The sequence below is a fragment of the Balaenoptera acutorostrata genome, chromosome 2 (genome assembly GCF_949987535.1).
Source record: "Balaenoptera acutorostrata chromosome 2, mBalAcu1.1, whole genome shotgun sequence".
NCBI lineage: Eukaryota > Metazoa > Chordata > Mammalia > Artiodactyla > Balaenopteridae > Balaenoptera > Balaenoptera acutorostrata.
In genome coordinates this window covers 66620804-66647269 of record NC_080065.1, presented here as the reverse complement: position 1 = coordinate 66647269, position 26466 = coordinate 66620804, and the positions used below count along the sequence as shown (strand labels likewise).

Below are 26466 nucleotides of genomic sequence, written 5' to 3'. Positions count from 1 at the left end.
CCCCATGTACCTGGGTAGGGCAAAAGAAAAAAGAGAAAACAGGACAAAAGAATAGGGATGGGACCTGCACCGGTGGGAGGGAGCTGTGAAGGAGGAAAGGTTTCCACACACTAGGAAGCCCCTTCACGGGCAGAGACTGCGGGTGGCGGAGGGGGGATGCTTCGGAGCCACGGAGGAGAGCTCAGCCACAGGGGTGCGGAGGGCAAAGCAGAGAGATTCCCGCACAGAAGATTGGCGCCGACCAGCACTCAACAGCCCGAGAGGCTTGTCTGCTCACCCGCCGGGGCGGGCGGGGCTGGGAGCTGAGGCTCGGGCTTCGGTCGGATTGCAGGGAGAGGACTGGGGTTGGCGGCGTGAACACAGCCTGAAGGGGTTAGTGCGCCACAGCTAGCCAGGAGGGAGTCCGGGAAAAAGTCTGCAGCTGCCGAACAGGCAAGAGACTTTTTCTTGCCTCTTTATTTCCTGGTGCGCGAGGAAAGGGGATTCAGAGCGCCGCTTAAAGAAGCTCCAGAGACGGGGGTGAGCCATGGTTATCAGCGCGGACCCCAGAGACGGGCGCGAGCCACGGCTATCAGCGCGGACCCCAGAGACAGGCATGAGATGCTAAGGCTGCTGCTGCCACCACCAGAAGCCTGTGTGTGAGCACAGGTCACTCTCCAAACCGCCCCTCCCAGGAGCCGGTGCAGCCCGCCACTGCCCGGGTCCCGTGATCCGGGGACAACTTCCCCGGGAGAACGCATGGCGTGCCTCAGGCTGCTGCAACGTCATGCCGGCCTCTGCCATCCCAGGCTCGCCCCGCCTCCTCTGTACCGCTCCCTCCCCCCGGCCTGAGTGAGCCAGAGCCCCCGAAGCAGCTGCTCCTTTAACCCCATCCTGTCTGAGCGAAGAACAGATGCCCTCAGGTGACCTACACGCAGAGGCGGGTCCAAATCCAAAGCTGAACCCCAGGGAGCTGTACGAACAAAGAAGAGAAAGGGAAATCTCTCCCCAGCCTCAGAAGCAGCGGATTAAATCTCCACAATCAACTTGATGTACCCTGCATCTGTGGAATACCTGAATAGACAACGAACCATCCCAAATTGAGGAGATGGACTTTGGGAGCAACGACATATATATTTTTTTCCCCTTTTTCTCTTTTTGTGAATGTGTATGTGTATGCTTCTGTGTGTGATTTTGTCTGTATAGCTTTCCTTTTACCATTTGTCCTAGGGTTCTGTCTGTCCGGTTTTTTTTGTTTGTTTTCTTTTGTTTTAGTATACTTTTCAGCACTTGTTATCATTGGTGGATTTGTTTTTTGATTTGGTTGCTCTCTTCTTTCTCTCTTTCTTTTTTCTTTTTTTGTTACTTAAAAATTTTTTTTAATAACTATTTTTTATTTTAATAACTTTATTTTATTTTATCTTCTTCTCTCTTTCCTTCTTTTTTTTCCTCCCTTTTATTCTGAGTCATGTGGAGGACAGGCTCTTGGTGCTCCAGACAGGAGTCAGGGCTGTGCCTCTGAGGTGGGAGAGCCAACTTCAGGACACTGGTCCACAAGAGACCTCCCACCTCCATGTAATACCAAACGGCAAAAATCTCCAAGAGATCTCCATCTCAATGCCAAGACCCAGCTCCACTCAACGACCAGCAAGCTACAGTGCTGGACACCCTATGCCAAATAACTAGCAAGACAGGAACACAACACCATCCATTAGCAGAGAGGCTGCCTAAAATCATAATGAGGCCACAGACACCCCAAAACACACCACCAGACGTGGACCTGCCCACCAGAAAGACAAGATCCAGCCTCATCCACCAGAACACAGGCACTAGTCCCCTCCACCAAGAAGCCTACACAACCCACTGAACCAACCTTAGCCACTGGGGACACACACCAAAAACAAAGGGAACTACAAACCTGCAGCCTGCAAAAAGGAGACACCAAACACAGTAAGTTAAGCAAAATGAGAAGACAGAGAAACTCACAGCAGATGAAGGAGCAAGGTAAAAACACACCAGACCTAACAAATTAAGGGGAAACAGGCAGTCTACCTGAAAAAGAATTCAGAATAATGATAGTAAAGATGATCCAAGATCTTGGAAATAGAATGGAGAAAATACAAGAAACGTTTAACAAGGACCTAGAAGAACTAAAGAGCAAACAAACAGTGAGGAACAACACAATAAATGAAATTAAAAATTATGTACAAGGGATCAATAGCAGAATAACTGAGGCAGAAGAATGGATAAGTGACCTGGAAGATAAAATAGTGGAAATAACTACTGCAGAGCAGAATAAAGCAAAAGAATGAAAAGAATTGAGGACAGTTTCAGAGACCTCTGGGACAACATTAAACGCACCAACATTCGAATTATAGGGGTCCCAGAAGAAGAAGACAAAAAGAAAGGGACTGAGAAAATATTTGAAGAGATTATAGTTGAAAACTTCCCTAATATGGGAAAGGAAATAATTAATCAAATCCAGGAAGCACAGAGAGTCCCATAAAGGATAAATCCAAGGAGAAACATGCCAAGACACATATTAATCAAACTATCAAAAATTAAATACAATGAAAAAATATTAAAAGCAGCAAGGGAAAAACAACAAATAACACACAAGGGAATCCCAATAAGGTTAACAGCTGATCTTTCAGCAGAAGCTCTGCAAGCCAGAAGGGAGTGGCAGGACAAACTTAAAGTGATGAAGGAGAAAAACCTACAACCAAGATTACTCTACCCAGCAAGGATCTCATTCAGATTTGACGGAGAAATTAAAACCTTTACAAACAAGCAAAAGCTAAGAGAATTCAGCACCACCAAACCAGCTTTACAACAAATGCTAAAGGAACTTCTCTAGTCAGGAAACACAGGAGAAGGAAAAGACCTACAATAAAAAAACCCAAAACAATTACAAAAATGGTAATAGGCACATACATATCGATAATTACCTTAAATGTAAATGGATTAAATGCTCCAACCAAAAGACACAGACTGGCTGAATGGATACGAAAACAAGACCCATATATATGCTCTCTACAAGAGACCCATTTCAGACCTAGGGACACATATAGACTGAAACTGAGGGCATGGAAAAAGATATTCAATGCAAATGGAAATCAAAAGAAACCTGGAGTAGCAATTCTCATATCAGACAAAATAAACTTTAAAACAAAGACTATTACAAGAGACAAAGAAGGATACTACATAATGATCAAGGGATCAATACAAGAAGAAGATGTAACAATTGTAAATATTTATGCACCCAACACAGGAGCACCTCAATATATAAGGCAAATACTAAGAGCCATAAAAGGGGAAATCGACAGTAACACAGTCATAGTAGGGGACTTTAACACCCTACTTTCACCAGTGGACAGATTATCCAACATGAAAATAAATAAGGAAACACAAGCTTTAAATGATACATTAAACAACATGGACTTAATTGATATTTATAGGACATTCCACCCAAAAACAACAGAATACACATTTTTCTCAAGTGCTCATGGAACATTCTCCAGGATAGATCATACCTTGGGTCACAAATCAAGCCTTGGTAAATTTAAGAAAATTGAAATCGTATCAAGTATCTTTTCCGACCACAAGGCCATGAGACTAGATATCAATTACAGGAAAACATCTGTAAAAAATACAAACACATGGAGGCTAAACAATATGCTAGTTAATAACGAAGAGATCACTGAAGAAATCAAAGAGGAAATCAAAAAATACCTAGAAACAAATGACAATGAAAACACAACGACCCAAAACCTATGGGATGCAGCAAAAGCAGTTATAAGAGGGAAGTTTATAGCAGTACAATCATACCTTAAGAAAAAAGAAACATCTCAAATAAACAACCTAACCTTACACCTAAAGCAATTAGAGAAAGAAGAACAAAAAAAAAAAACCCCAAAGTTAGCAGAAGGAAAGAAATCATAAAGACCAGATCGGAAATAAATGAAAAAGAAATGAAGGAAACGACAGCAAAGATCAATAAAACTAAAAGCTGGTTCTTTGAGAAGATAAACAAAATTGATAAACCATTAGCCAGACTCATCAAGAGAAAAAGGGAGAAGACTCAAATCAATAGAATTAGAAATGAAAGAGGAGAAGTGACAACTGACACTGCAGAAATACAAAAGATCATGAGAGATTACTAAAAGCAACTATATGCCAATAAAATGGACAATCTGGAAGAAATGGACAAATTCTTAGAAATGCACAACCTTCCAAAACTGAACCAGGAAGAAATAGAAAATATGAACAGACCAATCACAAGCACTGAAATTGAAACTGTGATTAAAAATCTTCCAACAAACAAAAGCCCAGGACCAGATGGCTTCACAGGCGAATTCTATCAAACATTTAGAGAAGAGGTAACACCTATCCTTCTCAAACTCTTCAAAATATAGCAGAGGGAGGAACACTCCCAAACTCATTCTACGAGGCCACTATCACCCTGATACCAAAACCAGAAAAAGATGTCACAAAGAAAGAAAACTACAGGCCAGTATCACTGATGAGCACAGAAGCAAAAATCCTCAACAAAATACTAGCAAACAGAATCCAACAGCACATTAAAAGGATCATACACCATGATCAAGTGGGGTTTATCCCAGGAATGCAAGCATTCTTCAATATATGCAAATCAATCAATGTGATACAGCATATTAACAAATTGAAGGAGAAAAACCATATGATCATCTCAATGGATGCAGAGAAAGCTTTCGACAAAATTCAACACCTATTTATTACAAAAACCCTCCAGAAAGTAGGCATAGAGGGAACTTTCCTCAACATAATACAGGCCATATATGACAAACCCACAGCCAACATCGTCCTCAATGGTGAAAAACTGAAACCATTTCCACTAAGATCAGGAACAAGACAAGGTTGCCCATTCTCACCACTTTTATTCAACATAGTTTTGGAAGTTTTAGCCACAGCAATCAGAGAAGAAAAATAAATAAAAGGAATATAAATTGGAAAAGAAGAAGTAAAGCTGTCACTGTTTGCACATGACATGATACTATACATAGAGAATCCTAAAGATGCTACCAGAAAACTACTAGAGCTAGTCAATGAATTTGGTAAAGTAGCAGGATACAAAATTAATGCACAGAAATCTCTTGCATTCCTATACACTAACAATGAAAAATCTGAAAGTGAAATTAAGAAAACACTCCCATTTACCACTGCAACAAAAAGAATAAAATATCTAGGCATAAACCTACCTAAGGAGACAAAAGACCTGTATGCAGAAAATTATAAGACACTGATGAAAGAAATTAAAGATAATACCAACAGATGGAGAGATATACCATGTTCTTGGATTGGAAGAATCAACATTGTTAAAATGACTATACTACCCAAAGCAATCTACAGATTCAATGTAATCACTATCAAACTACCAAGGGCATTTTTCACAGAACTAGAACAAAAAATTTAACAATTTGTATGGAAACACAAAATACCCCGAATAGCCAAAGCAATCTTGAGAAAGAAAAAAGGAGCTGGAGGAATCAGGTTCCCTGACTTCAGACTATACTACAAAGCTATAGTAATCAAGAGAGTATGGTACTGGCACAAAAACAGAAATATAGATCAATGGAACAGGATAGAAATCCCAGAGATAAACCCACACACATATGGTCACCTTATCTTTGATAAAGGAGGCAAGAATATATAGTGGAGAAAAGACAGCCTCTTCAATAAGTGGTGCTGGGAAAATTGGACAGCTACATGTAAAAGAATGAAATTAGAACACTCCCTAACACCATACACAAAAATAAACTCAAAATGGATTAAAGACCTAAATGTAAGGCCAGACACGATAAAACTCTTAGAGGAAAACATAGGCAGAACACTCTATAACATAAATCACAGCAAGATCCTTTTTGACCCAGCTCCTAGAGAAATGGAAATAAAAACAAAAATAAACAAATGGGACCTAATGAAACTTAAATGCTTTTGCACAGCAAAGGAAACCATAAACAAGACCAAAAGACAACCCTCAGAATGGGAGAAAATAGTTGCAAATGAAGCAACTGACAAAGGATTAATCTCCAAAATTTACAAGCAGCACATGCAGCTCAATATAAAAAAAACAAACAACCCAATCCAAAAATGGGCAGAAGACCTAAATAGACATTTCTCCAAAGAAGGTATACAGATTGCCAACAAACACATGAACGAATGCTCAACATCATTAATCATTAGAGAAATGCAAATCAAAACTAAAATGAGATGTCATCTCACACCAGTCAGAATGGCCATCATCAAAAGATCTACAAACAGTAAATGCTGGAGAGGGTGTGGAGAAAAGGGAACCCTCCTGCACTGTTATTAGGAATGTAAATTGATACAGCCACTGTGGAGAACAGTACGGACGTTCCTTAAAAAACTAAAAATAGAACTACCATACGACCCAGCAATCCCACTACTGGGCATATACCCTGAGAAAACCATAATTCAAAAAGAGTCATGTACCTAAATGTTCATTGCAGCTCTATTTACAATAGCCAGGACATGGAATCAACCTAAGTGTCCATCAACAGATGAATGGATAAAGAAGATGTGGCACATATATACAATGGAATATTACTCAGCCATAAAAAGAAACGAAATGGAGTTATTTGTAGTGAGGTGGATGGACCTAGAGTCTGTCATACAGAGTGAAGAATGTCAGAAAGAGAAAAACAAACACTGTATGCTAACACATATATATGGAATGTAAAAAAATAAAAATAAAAAAGGTCATGAAGATCCTAGGGGCAAGATGGGAGTAAAGACACAGACCTACTAGAGAATGGAGTTGAGGATACAGGGAGGGGGAAGGGTAAGCTGGGACAAAGTGAGAGAGTGGTATGGACATATATACACTACCAAATGTAAAATAGATAGCTAGTGGGAAGCTGCTGCATAGCACAGGGAGATAAGCTCGGTGTTTTGTGATGACCTAGAAGGGTGGGAGGGAGGCTCAAGAGGGAGGAGATGGGGTATATATGTATACATATAGCTGATACACTCTGTTGTACAACAGAAACTAACACAACATTGTAAAGCAGTTATAGTCTAATAAAGATGCATAAAAAAAAAAGAAGACGAGATTAGGACACAGACAGACACAGAGGGACCATACGAAGACACAGAGAAAAAACAGTCACCTACAAACCAAAGAGAGAGGCCTCAGAAGAAATCAACTCTGCAGACACTTTGATCTTGGATGTTGAGCTTCCAGAATTGAAAATAAATATCTGTTGTTTAAGCCAAAAAAAAAACATATGGCAAAAAATTTTTAAATTGCAACTCATATCATAGATGAAGGCTAATGTTCTTTAAAAAACAAAGAGCTTCTACAAATCAATAAGAAATAAATACTACACTCTAACAGGAAAAAATGGTTAAAGGAAATGAACAGTTTATAGAAAAGGAAGTACATGGGTCTGAAACAGACAAAAAGATGTTCAACCTAATAACAGAAATGCACAATTAAACTATAATAAGATTCCATTTTCTACTTATCAAACTGTCAAGTTTTATCACACCCTGTGTAGGCAAAGGTATGAAGAACCAAGCACACTTATATGCTGCTAGCCAGAGTGTAAACAGTTACAGCCTCTATGGAGAAAATTTGGTAATATCTATCAAAATTCAAAATGTTCATACCTTCTAACCAATCACGGTACTTCTAGGAATTTATCCTACAGATATACCTGCATATGTATGAAATGATATATGCACAAAGTTTTTTCTGCAGCACTCTTTGTGAGAATGGAAACAACTTAAGTGCCTCTCAACTGGTCAAATAAATTAATTATAGTCTTAGACTACAATGGAATTGTTTTTTAAGAAACTGATGCAGTTCCTTTTGTATTGATATGAGATACCAGGAAATATTTTTAAACAAGAAAAGTAAGGTGGTAGAAATATATATAGTATGCTACCATTTGTGGAAAAAATATAGATGCTGTGTATGCACAGACTATCTTAAAAGATAAATATGAATCAGATAACAGTAAATTTCTCTGGGGAGGAGAACTAAGTAAATGAAATATAGATAGAAGGGAGACAATTTTCACTGTATTCCTTTTTGTATCTTTTGAATTTGTACCATATGTATGTATTATCTATCCAAAATTAATTAAACAATTTACTTGTAGAGCTATATTACAAGTTCAGGAGTTGGCTGAACGTGTTTGCAAAATGCAAACATTAGTTGGAACTCTGTAAAGTAACTTCTCTCGGAATTTTATAATTCAACAATTTGTGTTGGATGGAAGGAAGGGGTGTACATGTGCTCAAGGTAAGCTGAGGGGCTGGTCACCACAAGCAGTGGCTATCCTCTGCACTGCCATGTCTAATACCTGGATCTAAACATGTTTTCTCCCAGGAAAAGGGGGCAGCATGTGTACAAACAATATGGAGGAACCCAGTGCCATGACTCCTAGAAGCAGCCTACAGTTGGTGCTGTCACTGCAGTGCACAACAGATGGCTAAGTATGAATTGTTTTTTAAAAACACAGTGGGCTCTTACTGTTGGCAGCACCAACATTCAGCCAGTCAATCAACACCATTTAATGTGAACTGTGAACGGAGCACACTGCTGGGCCCTATGGGGATCAGCTAGTAAAGTAGTGTTCCCCATACCTGCCTGGGCACAGTAGACCTTCTGAATCAGAATCTCTTAAGAGGAGCCCGTGAATATAAACTCTAACAAGCATCCCAGTTGTTTTTCTGTGATCAGTTAGGTTTGAAAAACATAATCATAAGATAGTGTGGGGTGAGAAGGGGTGCGCAGGAGAAACAGGAAAAAAGAAGAAAAATCCATGAGAACATATACAACATGAAATACAAGAGCAGCTAACTAGATAGTTTTAGCGATTGGAAGCCATTTATAAAACCTTAACTAACCATAAACATGGAATTTTTTTGTTTAAGATGAAAAATTTTGGTTAAATCAAGATTAAGAAGAAAATTCTTTATATACTGACTTTCGGGTTTTTTTTTAAACTTGGTAGATAAAAATTTTTGAACAGGACTATTTTTCATTTGATAAATGAGGATATTATGAGACTCAGTGTTAACTAAACATCACTATTAGTTCATAATAGTATAGAAACATAACATGAGGGCTGAATCCTGCTGACCCACGGAACTTAGGCTTTCCTGTAATTAGAATCTCTCACAAAATCAAAGAGAGCCAAAGGATTCCAGCAGAAGGATCCTGGAGTTCTGTTTTCTCTGTAGCTAGTTACCCTCCAAAGTTTGAATGATACCATTTATATTTCAGGCAGAGAATCCCAGGAGTCTAGTAACATTCATTCATTCTTCTGGATTCTCTAAGCTCTCCTTTACCACTCAAAGGTCACATAGGTGGACAATTACTTGAGGTCCCATAGAACTGCCTACACAGAATGGCGATTTAACATTGTGCTTTCAGAGCCCATTTAAAACATGGTTACATAGGGAATGTTTTTGCATCTTTTGTAAAACTGCTCTTAAAGACAATCACTACTATCTTGTTCAATAGCCCTTATATAAAGATCTACGTGAAAAATTCATCTTAGGACTGAATGTCAAGAAATATAAGTGTCTCTCTTAGTGAAGTGCTGTGTTTCCTTTTTTTAAAAAAAAAAGATGAGTTATGTAATCGCTTTCTTTCTCCCTCTTGCTCTCTCCTCCACTCTCCTGTTTTCACTTCAGCTGCCAGGAAGTTCATATTTAAATTGCATGTTCCGTTGAGGTACTGTTCTTAACCTATGCTTTCTGATACAACCTCCTTCTGCATTATCTGGCTCTTGCTCTTACAGGGTTGTTTTTGGTGGCTCTAGCATGCCTGGGTCTTTTACTGTGAACTGGAATACTTTTGGAAATTGACAGATCATAAGTTAGAAGTGAAGGAATAGGCTGTTTTTCCACTGAAAAACTGACTGAGGTTTTACTATACAACCAGGAGGTGTATAGGATTTTAAATGATCCAAGTTAAGTCAGATTCATTTGGGAAGAAAATTCATTTAGAAAAAGCTGAATGCCAAGAATTTCAGTGGGAGCGGGGGATGGATTATCTTCCGGTAACTCCCTCTCCCAAGGGCTCCCTGAAGAGGAATATTACAACTTGGGTCAGGAAAACAATACCATATGAAGACTGTCTATTACCTCTTAATTACTCAATGCATTTTCCCCCAGTCATGTCAGTTGGCCTTCCTGTCACCTTGTGAAGCAAGCACGGGGCAGGAATGACTGCCTCTTTTACCCATAGGTTGTGGAGAAGGTCAAATCATTTGCGCTTGACCGTATGGTCAGTCCTCACCTCTCCAGCTGAAAGCTTCGTAAAAACTTTTTAAAAAGAAAAAAATTCCGGGATTCTTCATCTCCTGCTTAGGCACTAAGTTCATTAGGAAATTCACCCTTATTTGTCCTTATTATATGGACAAAGTGGCAGTCGTCCTCAGCTAGAATACCCAGCTGTGACAGACAATCCTGATCCTGTCCCATCACGTGTAACCCCAAAAGCTAGAAGCAGGAAGAACAGGAGCTCACGAGTCCAGCACCCAGAGCCCCACCCACCCTGGGGAGGCTCCCAGGGAGGGTGGCCCGGGAGGGTCTCCCTGCCCACAGTCTTGGCTGGGGCTGGGGAGCAGGAAGTTCACTACCAACCACTTCTCTGGCGTATTGAGTCTCACAGATTTGTCATTCAGTACACAGCTTCTTTCTGCACAGCCTACACAGCTAAGCCCTGTACTATATTTCTCTCAGTTTTCCCTCCTCCACCCACAGTTCTGCTGACTTCTTTCCACACAGGAGAGACAGAACAGCTGAGGAAACAGCAGAGCGGTGGAAAATTTTTGAAAGTGTTTTGAGCCCACCCAACCTGAGGAGAGCATTCAAAGAAAAACAGGAAAGGGTGAGTAGGAGCTCCCTCAGCCCCCGCACACAAGCCGGGGATTGTCACTCCCGCCCACCCCCAAGCCCAGTAGGGGCCGACTGCTGGGACAGAGCCGCGGTGCCCACACACCAAAAAATGCAAATGTGTCTTCTGTGAGGATGATGGAATGGAGGCAACTGCTCGGCTATTTCAGACACCACATCACGGAACTCGGGAGCACAGGAGGCACATTGCATTCAAACACCTACTCCGAGAGGTTAACCAGCAACTTCGGTCTTAGGTTGGAATTTCTAGAGGCCGTCATACGGGAGAGTGAATGCAGGTCCGAAGATGGATGTGTTTCTGTTCTGGCAACCAAACTTAGCCTCCCTAATCTAAAGGGTAATCAATGCCCTCCATGTGTGTATGTGCAATTTCATATTACTCATCCTTTCTCCCTTTTCATTTCCTTTCAACTTCTCTTCCCACTCCAGACCAGAGCTTTTAAGGCTGTCTGTCTTTTCAGGGATTGAGGGTGAGAAAGAGATGTAAGTTCATTTAGTTCTTAGTCCTGTTGGGTTCCCCATCTCTCCTCTGCTAGAGATTCCAGCCAGTTAGAGGACTTGGAGTTGGCAAGGGCAAAAGGAGACCGGCTAATGCCATCATTCATCTACTCGTTCACTCATTAAATAGACCTTTAATAAACAGCTGCATAGATAAGGTTCCTGTCCTTACCCAGTTTTTTGTGGGGTTTCTTTTGTGTTTTGTTTTCTTTTCTTTTTGCATCTGATTTAGAACAGGGGTTTTGCATAGAACCTAAAGTGTATGTAAGGGTTATGTAACCAATGGATCAACAAGATTATCAGTGTCCTTCCCTATAAGTGATCCATGAAAAGGCTTCCGGTCCACAGGTTAGACTAGTCTTATCTCCTAGTTAAGTATCCAAGCACTAAAATTAACTCATTCACCATTCTTCTTTACTTTGTTGCCACAGTTTATTTTTTTTTTCCCATTGTGAATAGGAGATTATCCTCAAAGCTGACCTAACTTTTTTTGTTGGTGTCAGTATTATGTGTTCAATGTTGATGATATTTACCCATTCAGGTAACACATATGTATTGAGTAGCTACAATATGCCAGACGCTGTCTCAGGTACTGACGCTGCCACTTTAAATAATAATCCCTTCATGGAGCCAACAAGTGAGTGGGATCAGACAACCCTTGGCTTGCTGTTCTTTCCAAGACACAAAATAACTTTAATTATGCACTGCTATGCAGAGAAACAAAGCGAAGAATGTGGTTCTAATAGAATGGAACAGTAGGGATTGTTTGCCTTTGTTGGCTAGGGGTGATCAAGTGTTGAGGTTCTTTGTTTATCAATTCTACTGTCTGACTAGCTGTCTACAACTGACATCCTAGAGATTGGGCGATAGAGATGATAGTAAATCGTTAATGTTTTGTAGGGTTTTGAACCATCAGACATTGTAGGGAATGTTTTAAAGTTGGCTGTAAGAACCAGATGGTCAAAGACCTAAGACACATGGCTACTCCAGAAGAGTAGAATTTTCCTTCCCTCCTGAACTCTTTAATTGGAGAACAAAAGAGATACAAGTGAGTTTTGCAGCACTGGGACTCTGAAATTAAGGATGAATTATTTCACAGTCTGTTGATGCCAACCAGAGGTATAAGGTATTGAGGTTTCTTGTATTCGTGAGGGATCACAGGGTAGTGATTTGTGGCCAACACAATTGTGCTTGCCTCAAAAAATTATCTATTGTAAGATTCAGCAGGGATCCAGAGAGGCTGGAGAGTCATCCCTGGGCTGTGGATTGAACATACCATTCTACCTCCTGGCACTGAGGGGTCTTTTAGCACCTAATTGGAAAAGAGCTCCATCTCCAACACAGCCCCGAACTGTCAACAAGCCTTCTGCATGTGGAATCTCCCTTCACTTCTAGCTTGCTGGACCACATCCATTCAATAACAAAGGATTCTTGTAGTGTTCCATAACTTCTACAAACTTCTGCTTATCCAGCCTCTCAAATGCTCTCCTTTGGCAAGAAAAATAAAAATGAACCCACTGGCAAAGTCTCAAAGGGATAAACTCATGACAAGTCATGTTTTAATAAGCTCAACTTTTGTCTTAATGAAATTGGTGGATGGCCATTTTTTCCCTAGAAATGGAACCGTCAATGATTTCTCTGGCTTTGATGAAGGCTTTGTTTGGAATGCATTGTTCACTGTTGATATCAAATGGACTTTTTTTTTGAGGGCCCCAGGATGATCAGAGAAATGAAAAACTTTAATTAAAGGGGTTTTGAATGGTACTGTATTCTCTCTTTACATCTATGTTTTTCATGTGACAAAGGAAACCCAGGATACACAATAACTTCCAGTTGTCAGGCTGTTAAGGTATGCTAACTCAGTCTGTGTAATGACACAAGTTTTAGAACTAGTGGAAAGAATAAGACAAACCTGAGTGTGCATCCTGACTCCAAACTCTCACTCCGTCATTTAATACCTTGGCCAAATTATTTAACCTCCCTGAGTCTCATTCAATGGAAGTCATGACCTCCCTCCTAGAATTGTCGAGAGGGTTAGATGAAATTTAGCACAGTTCCTGGCATGTTGAAGGCCCTCGGTGATGCCATTCCCCCTTCCATCCCCCCATTCCCTTCTCCCTGTAGCTGCATTTATGAGATGACATCACAGTTCCCTCAGTGAGATGGCTACTAGGTCTCAGGGTTTCTCTCAGATTTCTGCTGATTTAAGAATCCAACTGTGCTGGTATTATTTATGCAAATGTCAGCTGGGGACCGATGCTATAACAAGGATGAGTCACTTCAGAGCATTCCTTCACAGTCTCATCTTGCCTCAGAAAGAACTGGGCTTTCCTCACTGATGGTGAAGAATGATGGGAGAGATTGCCCTGGGACTCAGGCACTCAAGACCAAATGCTCTCCTAGCATCAAGAGTCTTTTGCAGAGAATGTCCAGGACTCTCCTGGGTGACATTCAACAGTGGTTAGCAGCTTGGACTGTGAAATCTAACAAAACAAGGTTTGAATCCTGATTGCCACTCACTAGCTGCTAGCGTCTCAAAGCATATGTTTTCTCTCAGAGTTCGTTTGAGGATTAAATAAGGCAACATACATAAGGCACTTAGAATAGTGACTTGGCACATAGTAAATGCTCAATAGAAGCTAGTTATAATCTCTCTCTCTTTGTCTCTGTCTTTGTCTCCCTCTCTCTCCCTCTTTTCTCTCTCTTCCTCTGTCTCTCTGTTTCTGTCTCTGTTGGTCTGTCTGGTCTGTCTGTCTGTCTGTGAGTTAACCTCTCGGCTATTTGCTGATCATTGAAGCCTGCCTTCTAGCAATTGGCACATTAACAGAGATGTTGTTTCTTGTACATTTACTACGTTCTCACTCCTGCTGAAATGTCTACATCCCACCTATACACACTCCACTCAACATTAATTTGTCCTTTGATCATTATTTTGTGAAGCCTGCCTTCACATACTTGAAAGAAACTATAATTATTGCTCAGTTATATGAAACCTCACATCATAACTAAATAAATAGCTGTTGATTGATAATGAAAATAATCAAGAGCTTAAATAATATACTTTATTAAAAAGCTATCTAATTTCATACCATTATTTCCAAGTTCCATATCCTGCCAAAATAGTTTATCTCAGTAAATTTGGTTTTAAAAAAATCTCTATCAAAATATGAATATTAATAATAATGATCTGAATCTTCATCATGGAACACAAAGTTGCCCTATTGCCATGGATTGGAGGTTAATAAGTAAATGAAGTAACATTTACCAAAGGTCCTCTGGATGCACAGCCCTTTATTGATAAATTTTAGCTTCGTAATTTTAGTGAGAGAGCTTTACATTTCTTTTTTCCAGAAAAAGTCTCTAGATTCTTCATGCTCTTGAAGAGGCAGGTATATCTCTGTGATAATATATATGTCATTAGGTCCTTTATATTACCAATATATCATGGAGACATTCAAATTTACATTATATACAAGCTTGCTATTAGTTTCCTGAGTTAGGTGGTACCTATTCTGATCTAACTACTAAAAAGCAGATAACATATGCGTATATCCTGTCTAATGACTCAAATTAAATATATCTCAAAGAAAGTTCTATCTTATTAAAATTCACATATATTTTTCTTACAAGGGAGTGATTATTCTGCATTGCAGCATGTGTTTATTACAAACTTAGAGTTCATTGACGAATAGTGATGGAGTTGCAAATCAAGTCAACGGCCTAATTAGCTTAATTAGGAAGCTTTTCTCCCTCTGTGAGCATAAGCTTAGAGGTTAGCTTGGAAGCCTGTGCTGGGTTCCTGGTACCCCAGGCTCTCCCCATGGAGACGGATCTTTACCTGAGGCCCTCGCCCTCGGGAGAGTGCTGTCTGCAGTACTCCAAAGTGTAGGTCTCAGTGGCCTCTGGGTTGGCAGGCCGCCATCGGATGGTGGCCGTGTTCCAACACACAGTACAGTCCTCGGCACAGATCACAGGGGTGGAGGGCGCTGCAGAGAGAGAACCAAGTCAATTGTGGCTCACTCTATGGCAGTTCTGCTTCCCTGGTACTCTGGGAAGAATGCTTGGGCATGATTTTATTTTAATTTTTGACTAAAAAATACATTCTAGGTTGAAAATCCAAAAGACATAAAAATGTATACAGTGAAAAGTCTCCCTCTCACCCCTGCCTTCCAAATTGCCCAGTTTTCACCCATCCGCAAACAGCTTCTAAAAGTAGCTTCCTATAAATCCTACCAGAGTTTCTTCATACATATACAAGTAAATAAAAGTATTCTTGTCCCCTTCCTTTACACAAAAGTTAGCCATGATCTTGCCATCAATAGGTGCTCAATAAATACTTGTTTTAAAAGGCAAGAAGAAAGGATAAACCAGTGGAAGTAAGTTAACTGCCTCAGAGGGGTATCCAAGACAGGCCAGGGCAGGGACAGTTACAATTATCTTAAAGGCAATGCAAACTCGGCTTATCCTACACCTGCTTCAGCCTCCTGTGAAAAGGTTCCATCATGGGAATGCATTCCCAGCTGAATACCATTGCTGAGAAACCTTTTGGGGGCTCCCAGCACCTATATGAGGAAGCCTGAGCTTCTTACCTTAGCAAATGTGAACTCTATACACTATACATTTCTCATCTCATGTCTCCCCTCTCCTTGTTTTTTTTTTTTTTTTTTTTTTTTTTAATTTTTATTTATTTACTTATGGCCGTGTTGGGTCTTCGTTTCTGTGTCCCCTCTCCTTGTTTTTAAGTCAAAGAAATAATACCAAAATTCTTGTTGTATCCTGCACACTCCATACTCTTTCTTACCTGGGCACCTGTGCTCATTTGTCTTCTTCAAATGGAATACACTCCTTTAACACATTATTCCTACTGATCCTTTAAGGATTCCATTCAGACATCAGTTCTAGGGAGCCATTCCTGACCCTGTCCCTGCCCTGGCCTGTCTCGGATACCCCTCTGGAGTGTTCTGGATCACGGCCCTTACCACACATTTTTTATAATCTTTTGTTCTGTGTCTCCCGCACTTGAGTATGAGCTTTGTGAGAAGAGCCCAGTCTTATTTCTTGTTGTAAACCCAGCACTGCACAATACCCAGCACACAATAGGTGCTTAACAAATGCTTATTGGTAGATCTTAATAGTCTGTGAAGAATTGAGTATTGCCTCCTAACACCCCCTTAACATCTCTTTACCTGTTCTAAAAATTGCCCTTTCGCTGGGCAGGCTACATCCGGTGAAATTCACAGCCATTACCCATACTTGATAGCATCGGTCAGGTTCTAAATCTTCAAAAACGCAGTAGCTTTCTTTCACGGTCACTCTGTATTCTTCTACCAAATCTAGCATAAAACACAATCATAAATGCTAGGGTATCTTCCTAAGTTAGTTGAAAGTTACAGTTATTGGAAAAATAACACATTTTTCAGTGGGAAACACAAACTGATAAACTTACAGATACTACTGTGTGATAGATAGCACTTTAGAACACTTAAAGCAACAGCATTCTGAGAGATATTTAGAATGACATAGTATTACTTGTGAACACTTACCAGAAAATAATAGCATATTAGTAAGATCCTGAGTTTCATATTCCGCAATTAAAGTAACTTATTTCAATAGCAAATACTAAAATTGCAGAGTTTATGTTAACTTAAATCTCAGTAATACATTCTCAAGAAAATTCTTAAGAATCAATGCCAATATTTCAGGAGAGTATGTAATAAAATAAGGACAATCCCACGTTTTCTAAATTTATGATGTTAAAAAGCATCTTTACAGATTAGTAAAGCATTTTAGTATTCAGTATGATTTTCCAAGTTTCAAATCCTGCTTCCTTCTCATGAATTCCAGAATCCTTTCCCCTAGAGATTTCCACAATTTATAGAAATACTTAAACACCTTTGATAGAGAATAAACTATTCTAAGAAATAACTTTGTTTAGTCAAGACAGTTCCTAAAATTACTTATATTATTTTCAATATGTTAATAGTAAATATTACTCAATAACATTCTGAACACCTGCCCCTTGGGCCAATCTGATTATTCTTACTGAAATTTCCTCTCCTTTTAAAAGAACAATTTTCTTTTCTAAATTAGCTTATGGTAATTCCAGTTATCCTCTCTTATTACTCCAGGATGTTACATCTTCAAAACCCCTCCAGTTAAGAAACCCAGATTGTTCCCTTTTAAAGTAAATTTAAGAGATCTTCAACTCAGAAGGTTTCTTCAATTGCATCTCTCTTTCCCAGCGAGCTATACTTTCTGTGCAGAAAGTTTGGCTTAAATAATATCATAAAGACATATACACTGAAAAACATTTCCCCATAGCCTAGAACTTGTGACTGCAGTTTTCAATGGAATTATCCTTTTAGGCTAAGTCCTGTTAGCCTGGTACTCCTTTTAACAGAGCACATAGCATATGTTACTGGAGACCTATTACACACCGCATGGTATCACAGTCTAGACCATCAGAATAATGAACTGGCATCAGCAGAGTTCAAGGCATTGAATGAATGAGACACAGGACAGGTAAGTGGGGCATGGTGCGGGGCGTCGGGGGGCAGTGGCGGTGAAGCACTTTAAAAAAGTACTCCAGGAAATAAACAGTTGTTAAGAGGAGTCTTGGAGAGCCATGAAGTTCCATGATATAGCTGGATAGACACGGTGAAGTGTGGTATAACAGAACAAACACAGAGTCAAGCAAATAAAAACGTAAGCTTTGGAATCTGAAAGATCTGTATTTAAAACCTGCCCTGGTCCCGCGTAACTTGTGTGGTCTTGGGCAAATTATTTAATCTCACATCAGTTTTCTCATTTGCAAATGCAGATAAGAGCACTCTCCTTGTTGTGCTGTGACAGGTATATGGTAATATGTCCCCAATAAGATAGGAGTTCTTATAGACAAACTTAGCCAACTTTACAATATGCCTATGGTTGCTTTCTTACTTTTTTTCTAATTTAAATAAGTACCACATGACATCTGAAAAGACTTAAATACTGGTTAACAGTGAAATACATTATAATTCATTCCTTATTACAAATTGGGTTCCTATGCCATGTCAATCCTGTCACATGCTCATCTGATTTCCAAAATAAATGGGTGTATCTTCAACAAGCAACACAGAATGCCAGCACTCTCAGCTCTGATTCATCAGGCAGTACAACCTCAAACTGCCTGGCTTCTAGGTCTTATTAGAGGTCCTAGAGATATTTACAGAGGCTCAACTATATGACATGCCACCCATTCACCCTCCTAAGCACTTTCACCTCTATCTTCGCATTAATTTGGGACACCAGAAGACTACACCATACAGTCTTCTCATGCCTTGAGAAGTGTGAACTCTGAATTTACCTTTATAGCTTGTTTTCAGCTTTTATCAAAGGTGGATCTGAGAAATGCCAACCATGACATCCAATGCTGCATTTGCACTAAAATTACTGTGGAGGACAGCGTCCTATATACAGCTCATTTCTCCTCTACAAAGTGGCACACTTTACACTTGTCTTTTAGACTTCAGTTCTGATTGAAACTTTGTTTTCAACACTTTGGTACATTACCTCCTGCCTGAAAATGAGAATCACTTAATTTCTCCTGTTAACCTGAGAACTCAAAGCCAAATTTGAATTTCAAGTACAGTATTCATGTTGATCATTAGGATGATATTTACGCATTTTTGTTTTCCTTGATCCTGATTTCCAAATTTTGCTTACATGTTATTTCATTATACGATTGTTGGTTCATTGTTGTTTTTGTAAGTGGTTACACGTGCTTTGTGGAAAGAGCCATAATATGTATATGTTTAAATACTACACATTAAGATATAGAAATGTACATATGCACCTGAATTTGTGTTAGCAATCCTACCATTTACTTCCTGGTCATCTTGTAGCTCCTCCATGCAGTAAACCTGGAATGAGTCAACGACATCTTCCTCGTTCATGCTCCAGTAAACTGCAATCGTTGTGCTAGTGGCAGAATTTGGTTCCTGAGGTTCTAATCTAGGAGGCTGTGGAACTGGAATATAAGCAAGATTTATTATCAGTAATGCTGCTTTTATTGATTGGTTTCTTTTTCTTTTTGCAAAAGTCACTTGTACTTACTGATAAAAATGGAAACAATACAGAAGTACATGGAGTAAAGCTGGGAGGACTACCTTGTTCCCAACAGCCCCCAACCCCAAGGATATTCCTTGGAGGCAACCACTGTTACAGTTGAGTGTGTCTCCCTCCAAAATGTCTTGTCTGCATGTGTACATATATACATATAGTATACATAGAAATAAACAAAAAATGGATCTCCCAATGGGATCACTTGATAATATTCTTCTGTAATCCTATATTTAGAGCAATAAACTTATACAAGTTAGAGGATTCATCAAATGATTTGGTTTTCCTTCAAAACAAAACTTTGAGAACACATTGCTAGATAACCAATGTTGTATCCTTCTACATCAGTATAGAAACTATATTCAAATAGAGACAAATGAAACCCTTTTTAGCTATAGTTGCTATATCATCAAGGCTGAAAAAGACTTGCATGAATAAAATACCAAAATACACTTTCTGAAACGACTATCCCATTTTTTCCATCTCCAACATGACTATACCTACAACTTTTTAAAACAAAATGTAAAAATTACATGGGGGAAAAAGTACCCTATTAACTGATTCAAATATAAGGTTTAGATATCTAGTATAAATCCATTGTTCTGAATTTTAAAGACAACAATATTCCCAAGTGTTTTACTAGAGATTTCAAAGGTTTATAATTATGCATATTGAACATTAACAGCATATACGACACCATAAATCAAGCTCCTATACAATTCTCCTCTAAAATTTTTGAGATATAAAAGCACTGAACATGGTTTACAAATTAAAGGAAAAGGTTATTCCCATAGTTGAAAAGATGTCCTGTTTTTAAATTTATTTGTGTTGTTATTTTCCTGTCAACAATTTCCTGAGAGATGAGCTTGCTGAATAATACAGGCCAAATTTTGTGAGATTACTTTATTAAAAGTCAACACTGAAGGGAAAGAAAACAAAGTTTAGTTCAACAGGAAAGTGGAAATTAGAAGAAATAAATGGGTCTAAATTTAGTAAATGGAACAAAAAGAGACACATTGAAAAGATTCAATAAAGAGATAAAGACCTGAAGAAATACACAGTTATGAAAAATGAGAAGCAGGATAAGAGACCGGGCAAGTTCATGGGCTTTGGAGCAGAGAGGCTGGCCTAAGGTTAAATGCCAGATCCCCCACTTAGGAGCTGTGTTATCTCAGCTTCAGTTCCTCCATCTTTAAAATGGGAAAACGACAATAATACCATTTCCTCCCAGGGCTGTTTTAAAAAGCAAGATAATGTATATTAAGTGCTTAGCAATGTATCTGACACATAACCGGTGTTAACATTCAGAAAGCAACATGGCCTTTTGCAGGAGCACAGAAAATGGAGGGGAGAAGGCAGGAAGCCCCTGAAGATGGGAGCTGAAGTAGAGACCCATCATCTGGTAAATCACAGAGGGAACACAGAGGTAAGACATGCTGGGAGCCTGCATGATAAGGCAGGAAGCCTGCCTGTCAGAGCACCTCCCCAAGGACTGATAGTGGTTCAGAGACTCTTATACTATCTTTGACTTTTCTGTCTTCCCAGCAGGAAATCAGTGTCACATTCTAAAGGAGTCCATCCAGATAAATGTAGTTCAGTAAATTTTCATGTTGCCCAGGTTTATGGAAGAGCCAAGCAGATTGACTATTATCAATCATCTTTGAAGCAGTGCTGGAGAACTTCTTAAGGCATGAACAACGAAAATGCAGCTTTTTTCTCTATGAATTATAAATTGCGCTATAGCTGCCTTTTTAAAAATGGCAACATCTTTTCAAAAATCTCTCTCTCAGGTAGCTTAACAAACTTAAAATTGATAACTGACCCCAAAATCAACAAATTTTAAGGAATAAGCAGTTGTAGGGAATTAAGCAAAGCATGTAGGCTAGAAATAATTTTGTACTTAATCTATTCCTGTAAAAACATTAAAATTAGGGCTTCCCTGGTGGCGCAGTGGTTGAGAATCCGCCTGCCAATGCAGGGGACACGGGTTCGAGCCCTGGTCTGGGAGGATCCCACATGCCACGGAGCAACTAGGCCTGTGAGCCACAATTACTGAGCCTGCGCATCTGGAGCCTGTGCTCCGCAACAAGAGAGGCCACGATAGTGAGAGGCCCGCGCACCGCGATGAAGAGTGGCCCCCGCTTGCCACAACTACAGAAAGCCCTCGCACAGAAACGAAGACCCAACACAGCCATAAATAAATAAATAAATAAATATTTTTTTTAAAAAAAAACATTAAAATTAAAACATCTTTTTTCAAAACAAGAACCACTTTTGTTCTTCAAAGTATTCTAAAATTAAGAAGGGAGTATGACTATTCCATAGATGTAATCTAATAACAGTGGCTGGATTTACAATTCCTGTGTGGCAAAAGGACATCAGAAGCTCAGATTTTACACGTTAGCAATGCTACTTACACTTCTGTAGTAATAAACTTGAGTAGGAGTAATGCCAAAAAATGCAAAATGATTTTAAGGCTTCTTTGCCAGAGGCTAAGGAACTAGGCAGAGCATCGCCCCATGGATTCCCTCTGCCTGACAGTGTGCCCATAAAGAGCTGTCATGCTTGGCGAGCTAAGCATTAGATCAACCTGCACTTCAGTACCTGTGGTGGATACAGATTCCCACTCAACCTAGCTTTCAAAAAAGTCCTCAGGAGAACAGCATGATTTGCAGTAGCCCAAATGTGAAACCAACCCAAAAGTACATCGATGAGTGAATGGATAAGCAAAATGCAGTATAGACAGCCAATGGAATTTATTCAGCTTTAATAAGGAAGGGCATTCTGACACATGGTACAACACGGATGAACTTTGAGGACATTATGCTAAGTGAAATAAGCCAGTCACAAAAAGACAAATACTGCATAATTCCACTTATATGAGGTACCTAGAGTGCTTTAAATTCATACAGACAGGAAGTAGAATGGTGGTTGCCAGAGGCTGGGGGGAGGGGGCGGGGGCAGGAGAAATGAGGAGTTGGTGTTTAATAGATACAGTTTCAGTCTTGCAAGATGAAAAGAATTCGGGAGATGGATTAGTGGTGATGGTTGTACAATAGTGGCTTCAACATGGTTAAAATGGTAAATTTTATTTTACGCATATTTTACCACAATTAAAAGAAAAAGTTCTTAGGAGCAGAGTCCAGGAAGCCTTGGATGTCACTAATCTATAGTTACCCCTCCTTTCACAGCAATGCACTCAGCCTCTTTGGTGTAGAGCAGTGGTTCAAGTGCAAAGACTCTGAAGCCAAACTCCACCCGCCACACCCCCCCCCCCCAATAGCTGTGTATCTAGGGCAATATGAGAGGCGTTTCTCTGTTCCCTTTATTTCCTCACCTGTCAAATGGGAATAACAATAAAACCTACCTCCTAGAGTTGCTGTGAGATTAGCTGACAGTTTAATTAGATAACAGTCTCCACACTGCCAGGCATCATGTAAGCACGGAAGAAATGTTAGGGGCTGCTCTGTTTCTCATCATAAAGGTCACATCCTTTCCTTATTATATCTGTTTATTACAGTGATCAGATTAGCTTTTCAGGCACCCGGTGAGGACTTTATAGCTGAGAGATGTTGTTGGTCACAAAATGAGCAAAAACTATCTAGCAGCAAGTCAACACCCTGGGCTCCAATTCTGGGAAGCAGATGTACAACGAATGCCATTTATATCTCAGAGACCAGTCTCCCCATAACAGTTTGGAACTACTGGGACTGCCACATGCACTGTTTCTGAATGAATCATGAACACTTTATGACAAATTTAACTCTGTGACCTCTAAAATATACAAAATGCCCTCTTATTGCCCATCAGATATTCAAAAGAATAGCCTTCTAAATAAACAACAGCATATAACGAATCCCTTAAAAGCAAAAGAGCTCCTCTGTTGACCAGAATTTCTTGGTTTGCAACCGCTGCTCTATTCAAATGCTTCTTAAATACATTACAAGAAAATACCCTTTTGTCCTGAGATATTTCTAGAGAAAACCCGTTAGGACAAATGACTGAATTTTTCGTTTTATATAGGGTTGATGGGTTTTGCGGGGGCGGGGTGCTTTTCTGTTTTTCAGTTTTTTTTAAAGACACAGTAACCTTTTACTAGTTACTAAATTAAAACTCTTCCCACAGGAATGAAAGTTAATCATCAATTTGAAAACAGAAGTTGTCTTTAAGGTTTGCTTTAGAAGACTATAGCATCTTTTAAGGAGGGCATCTAAGTACATTTTACAGTAAGTGGAACTTGGTTACTTCACTGAAACACAGCGGCTTTGAAAAATCTAAAGAAATGTCATTGTCTTGTTTGTTAAAATAGCACATTAAAAAATATTCTGAAGAGCCGGCAGGATGCTTTTCACAGCTGAGTAGGAGGCTGCTGGCTACAGAGCATGATGCGGAGCTGTTAGTTCTCTAAGTTAATCTGTTTAGTTTGAAAAAAGGAAAAAGAACTCAATTGAAGAGGGGAAAACCACTCAGAAAGAAAAATCTGTTCAACATATATGAAAATATTTGATTTATTTTTCCTTCTATACCTGGCTGCTGGCATGAAGCAAATAATCTCTAGAAGAGAGAGAGAAATCCTCTTTTAAAAGGAAAAAAAAAAAAAAAGAGAGAGAAGACCCTTCGATTCCATTGCTACTTCCTTCCACCTCCTCAATATCCCAGCACAGTCATAAAGCTTCAAATGGAAATGCAGTTTATAACTGAAATGGTTTGCTAGTCTCACGCTTTATTTCAGAATCTAGCTTTAAATTTTTACAACTGAGTTTTCTTTTTCCAGTTATATTTCCTTACATTCAAAAACTTTATAAAACAAATAAGAAAAACTGCCAAATTTCATCAAGGTAAATAATATATTGAAGTTCCTACCAGCCACTTGTTTTAACATCTGGTCACTTCTTGCCGAGCTGTCGTCATAATGTTCAAAAAGCGAAAACGCAGCAGGCATTTTCTCTAAAGAAGCAGTGCTCTCCATTGCAGAAAGCAACCTATCAGGGGAAAATATTTCTATATAAGAAATTATTAGCATACAAAATGAAAGCTAAGAACAGTTATTCCAAATGAAGTTGTTGTTGGTAGTGGTGGTGATGGTGGTGGTTTCTGTGAGGCGTTGTATCCAAAAAGAATTTAAACTGTTTCAAAATCTGGAAATATATGTATAAAATCTATTCACAGGATTCTTCAGTGCAACTGGTAATATTAGAAACTCCATTCCTATATCCTTAAATCTGAATAGATTCCATTGAATTATACAGTCTTAATTTTGCCTCTATAAAGTTAGTCCTAAAAATGATTACATTTTAGTGATTGTTTATGCTCCCTAAAGATAAAAATGTTCGGAGCCCATCTGGAAATTCACATACTGTGTGATATCTTTGCTGTTTTCAACCGTCACTATTATGCATCTCACCATTTAGTCTTTCAAGAAAATATGTTCACCTACTATGTGCCAGGCACTGTTCTGGGTTCTGGGATACAGCAATGAAGGAGGATAAAGTCTATCTATTCTTAAAAGACTAAATAAGCCACAGTATATAAATTAATAGCTTTCTTTATACTCAAGACCGTCTTAGGAGGGATGCCAACAAATCCTCAGCATTGGTATCCAGGTGAAATCTGGGCTTAAAATTAAAAAAAAAAAAAAAAAAGGTAGATTCTGAAGAGGGAAAAGGGGAAGGTAGAATTGCAAAAACATTTATCTTTAGCATGAGGGGCCTAAACTTTGGTTAGGCGCTCTCCTCTGTGCACCTCACTCACAGAGGACTGGAATTACCTTCCAGAAATTAAGTCAACCACTAGGGACTCCATCAGCTTCATAATCATGGACGTTGGGGTTTGGGTAGCACAGACCCACCTCTAAGCCTTTCACCTGCTGTTGGAACTTTCTTCTCCTAAATACTTGTGTGGCTCCTTCCTCACTTAATTTAGATCTCTGTTCAAATGTCAGCTCTTCAGAGAGGGCAGCCCTCTCCCTTCTTCTGTTCCTTATTTTGTCGTGTTTTTTCCTCAAACTCATTACAACCTATTTGTTTTTGTCTGTCTACTTCACCTGACTATAATCTACATGCAAAAAAAGGACTTTGCTGGGTTCACTACTGTACTGTAATGTGTTACTTGGCACATAGTAGGCTTTTAATATATTTTGAATGAATAAGAGGACAAGGTTTCATTTGGATGAGAATATCAGGCTCTCAGGTCTGGAAAATTTATCAATATGAGGGGAAAAGATGATAAAATATAACTGAAATATTTAGAGTGCCCACTATGCTTACTTGTGTTAGGAATAATAAAATTCACTATCATCTGATTTGGGGGAGATGTTCCAGTAGGGGCTTCGAAGAGGAGGTGACATTTGGCTGAGTCTTAAAAATAAGTAGGAGTTTCCTAGGCAGAAAAGATAGTACGGGTGTTGCAGAGAGAACAGCATGAATAAAGGCATGGAGTTGTGAAAGAGTATGACACACTCAAGGCCCAGAGGGGACCATGGGCTACCTTGAGAACTGGGAATGGGAGACAGTTAGAGATGAAATAGAAAGGTGATTTGTGGCTTGACTGGGAAGTCTTTCATATCCACCAAGCGTTTCCATTTTGTCTTTTAAGGCAGGGAGAGCCATAGAAGTGTTTACACAAGGGAAGTTTAGAAGAGTACCCTGGCATGAGTCTGAGGGAGGATCAGAGCAAGTAGACTAGAGAGGTAGTGAGGCCAGTTGAGAGGACCCCATGACGCTCTTGATGAGGGAAGACAACACGAGCCTTAATTACGGCTTTGGAGATGTAGAGGGTGGAAATGATAGGCTCAAAATGAACAAACAGGGGTGACTAGTGCACATACTAAGTCCTCTCAGTACATGTCACTGACGAAATGGAGGACTTTTTTGTAGCACAGAAGCTGTAGCTATAGATAGAACACATAAAATGTTTGAATTTTCCCTTATGCACTGATCTGTTCAATTTTAACAT

At 39.4% G+C, this 26466-nt stretch overlaps 1 protein-coding gene across 2 annotated transcripts in view; it reads right to left on the bottom strand.

The window, feature by feature from the left end:
- Positions 1 to 26466, bottom strand: part of CMYA5 (cardiomyopathy associated 5) — a 119956-nt gene that overhangs the window by 13950 nt on the left and 79540 nt on the right. Inside the window, exons 6-9 of one of the 2 annotated variants that reach the window (XM_057540266.1) lie at positions 24376 to 24494; positions 19247 to 19420; positions 16599 to 16745; positions 15251 to 15398 (exon numbers count right to left, since the gene is read on the bottom strand). In XM_057540266.1, coding sequence (XP_057396249.1) covers positions 15251 to 15398; positions 16599 to 16745; positions 19247 to 19420; positions 24376 to 24494 — 588 coding nt within the window. The remainder of the gene's footprint in view (positions 1 to 15250; positions 15399 to 16598; positions 16746 to 19246; positions 19421 to 24375; positions 24495 to 26466) is intronic. The other variant, XM_057540267.1, reaches the window with a different exon arrangement.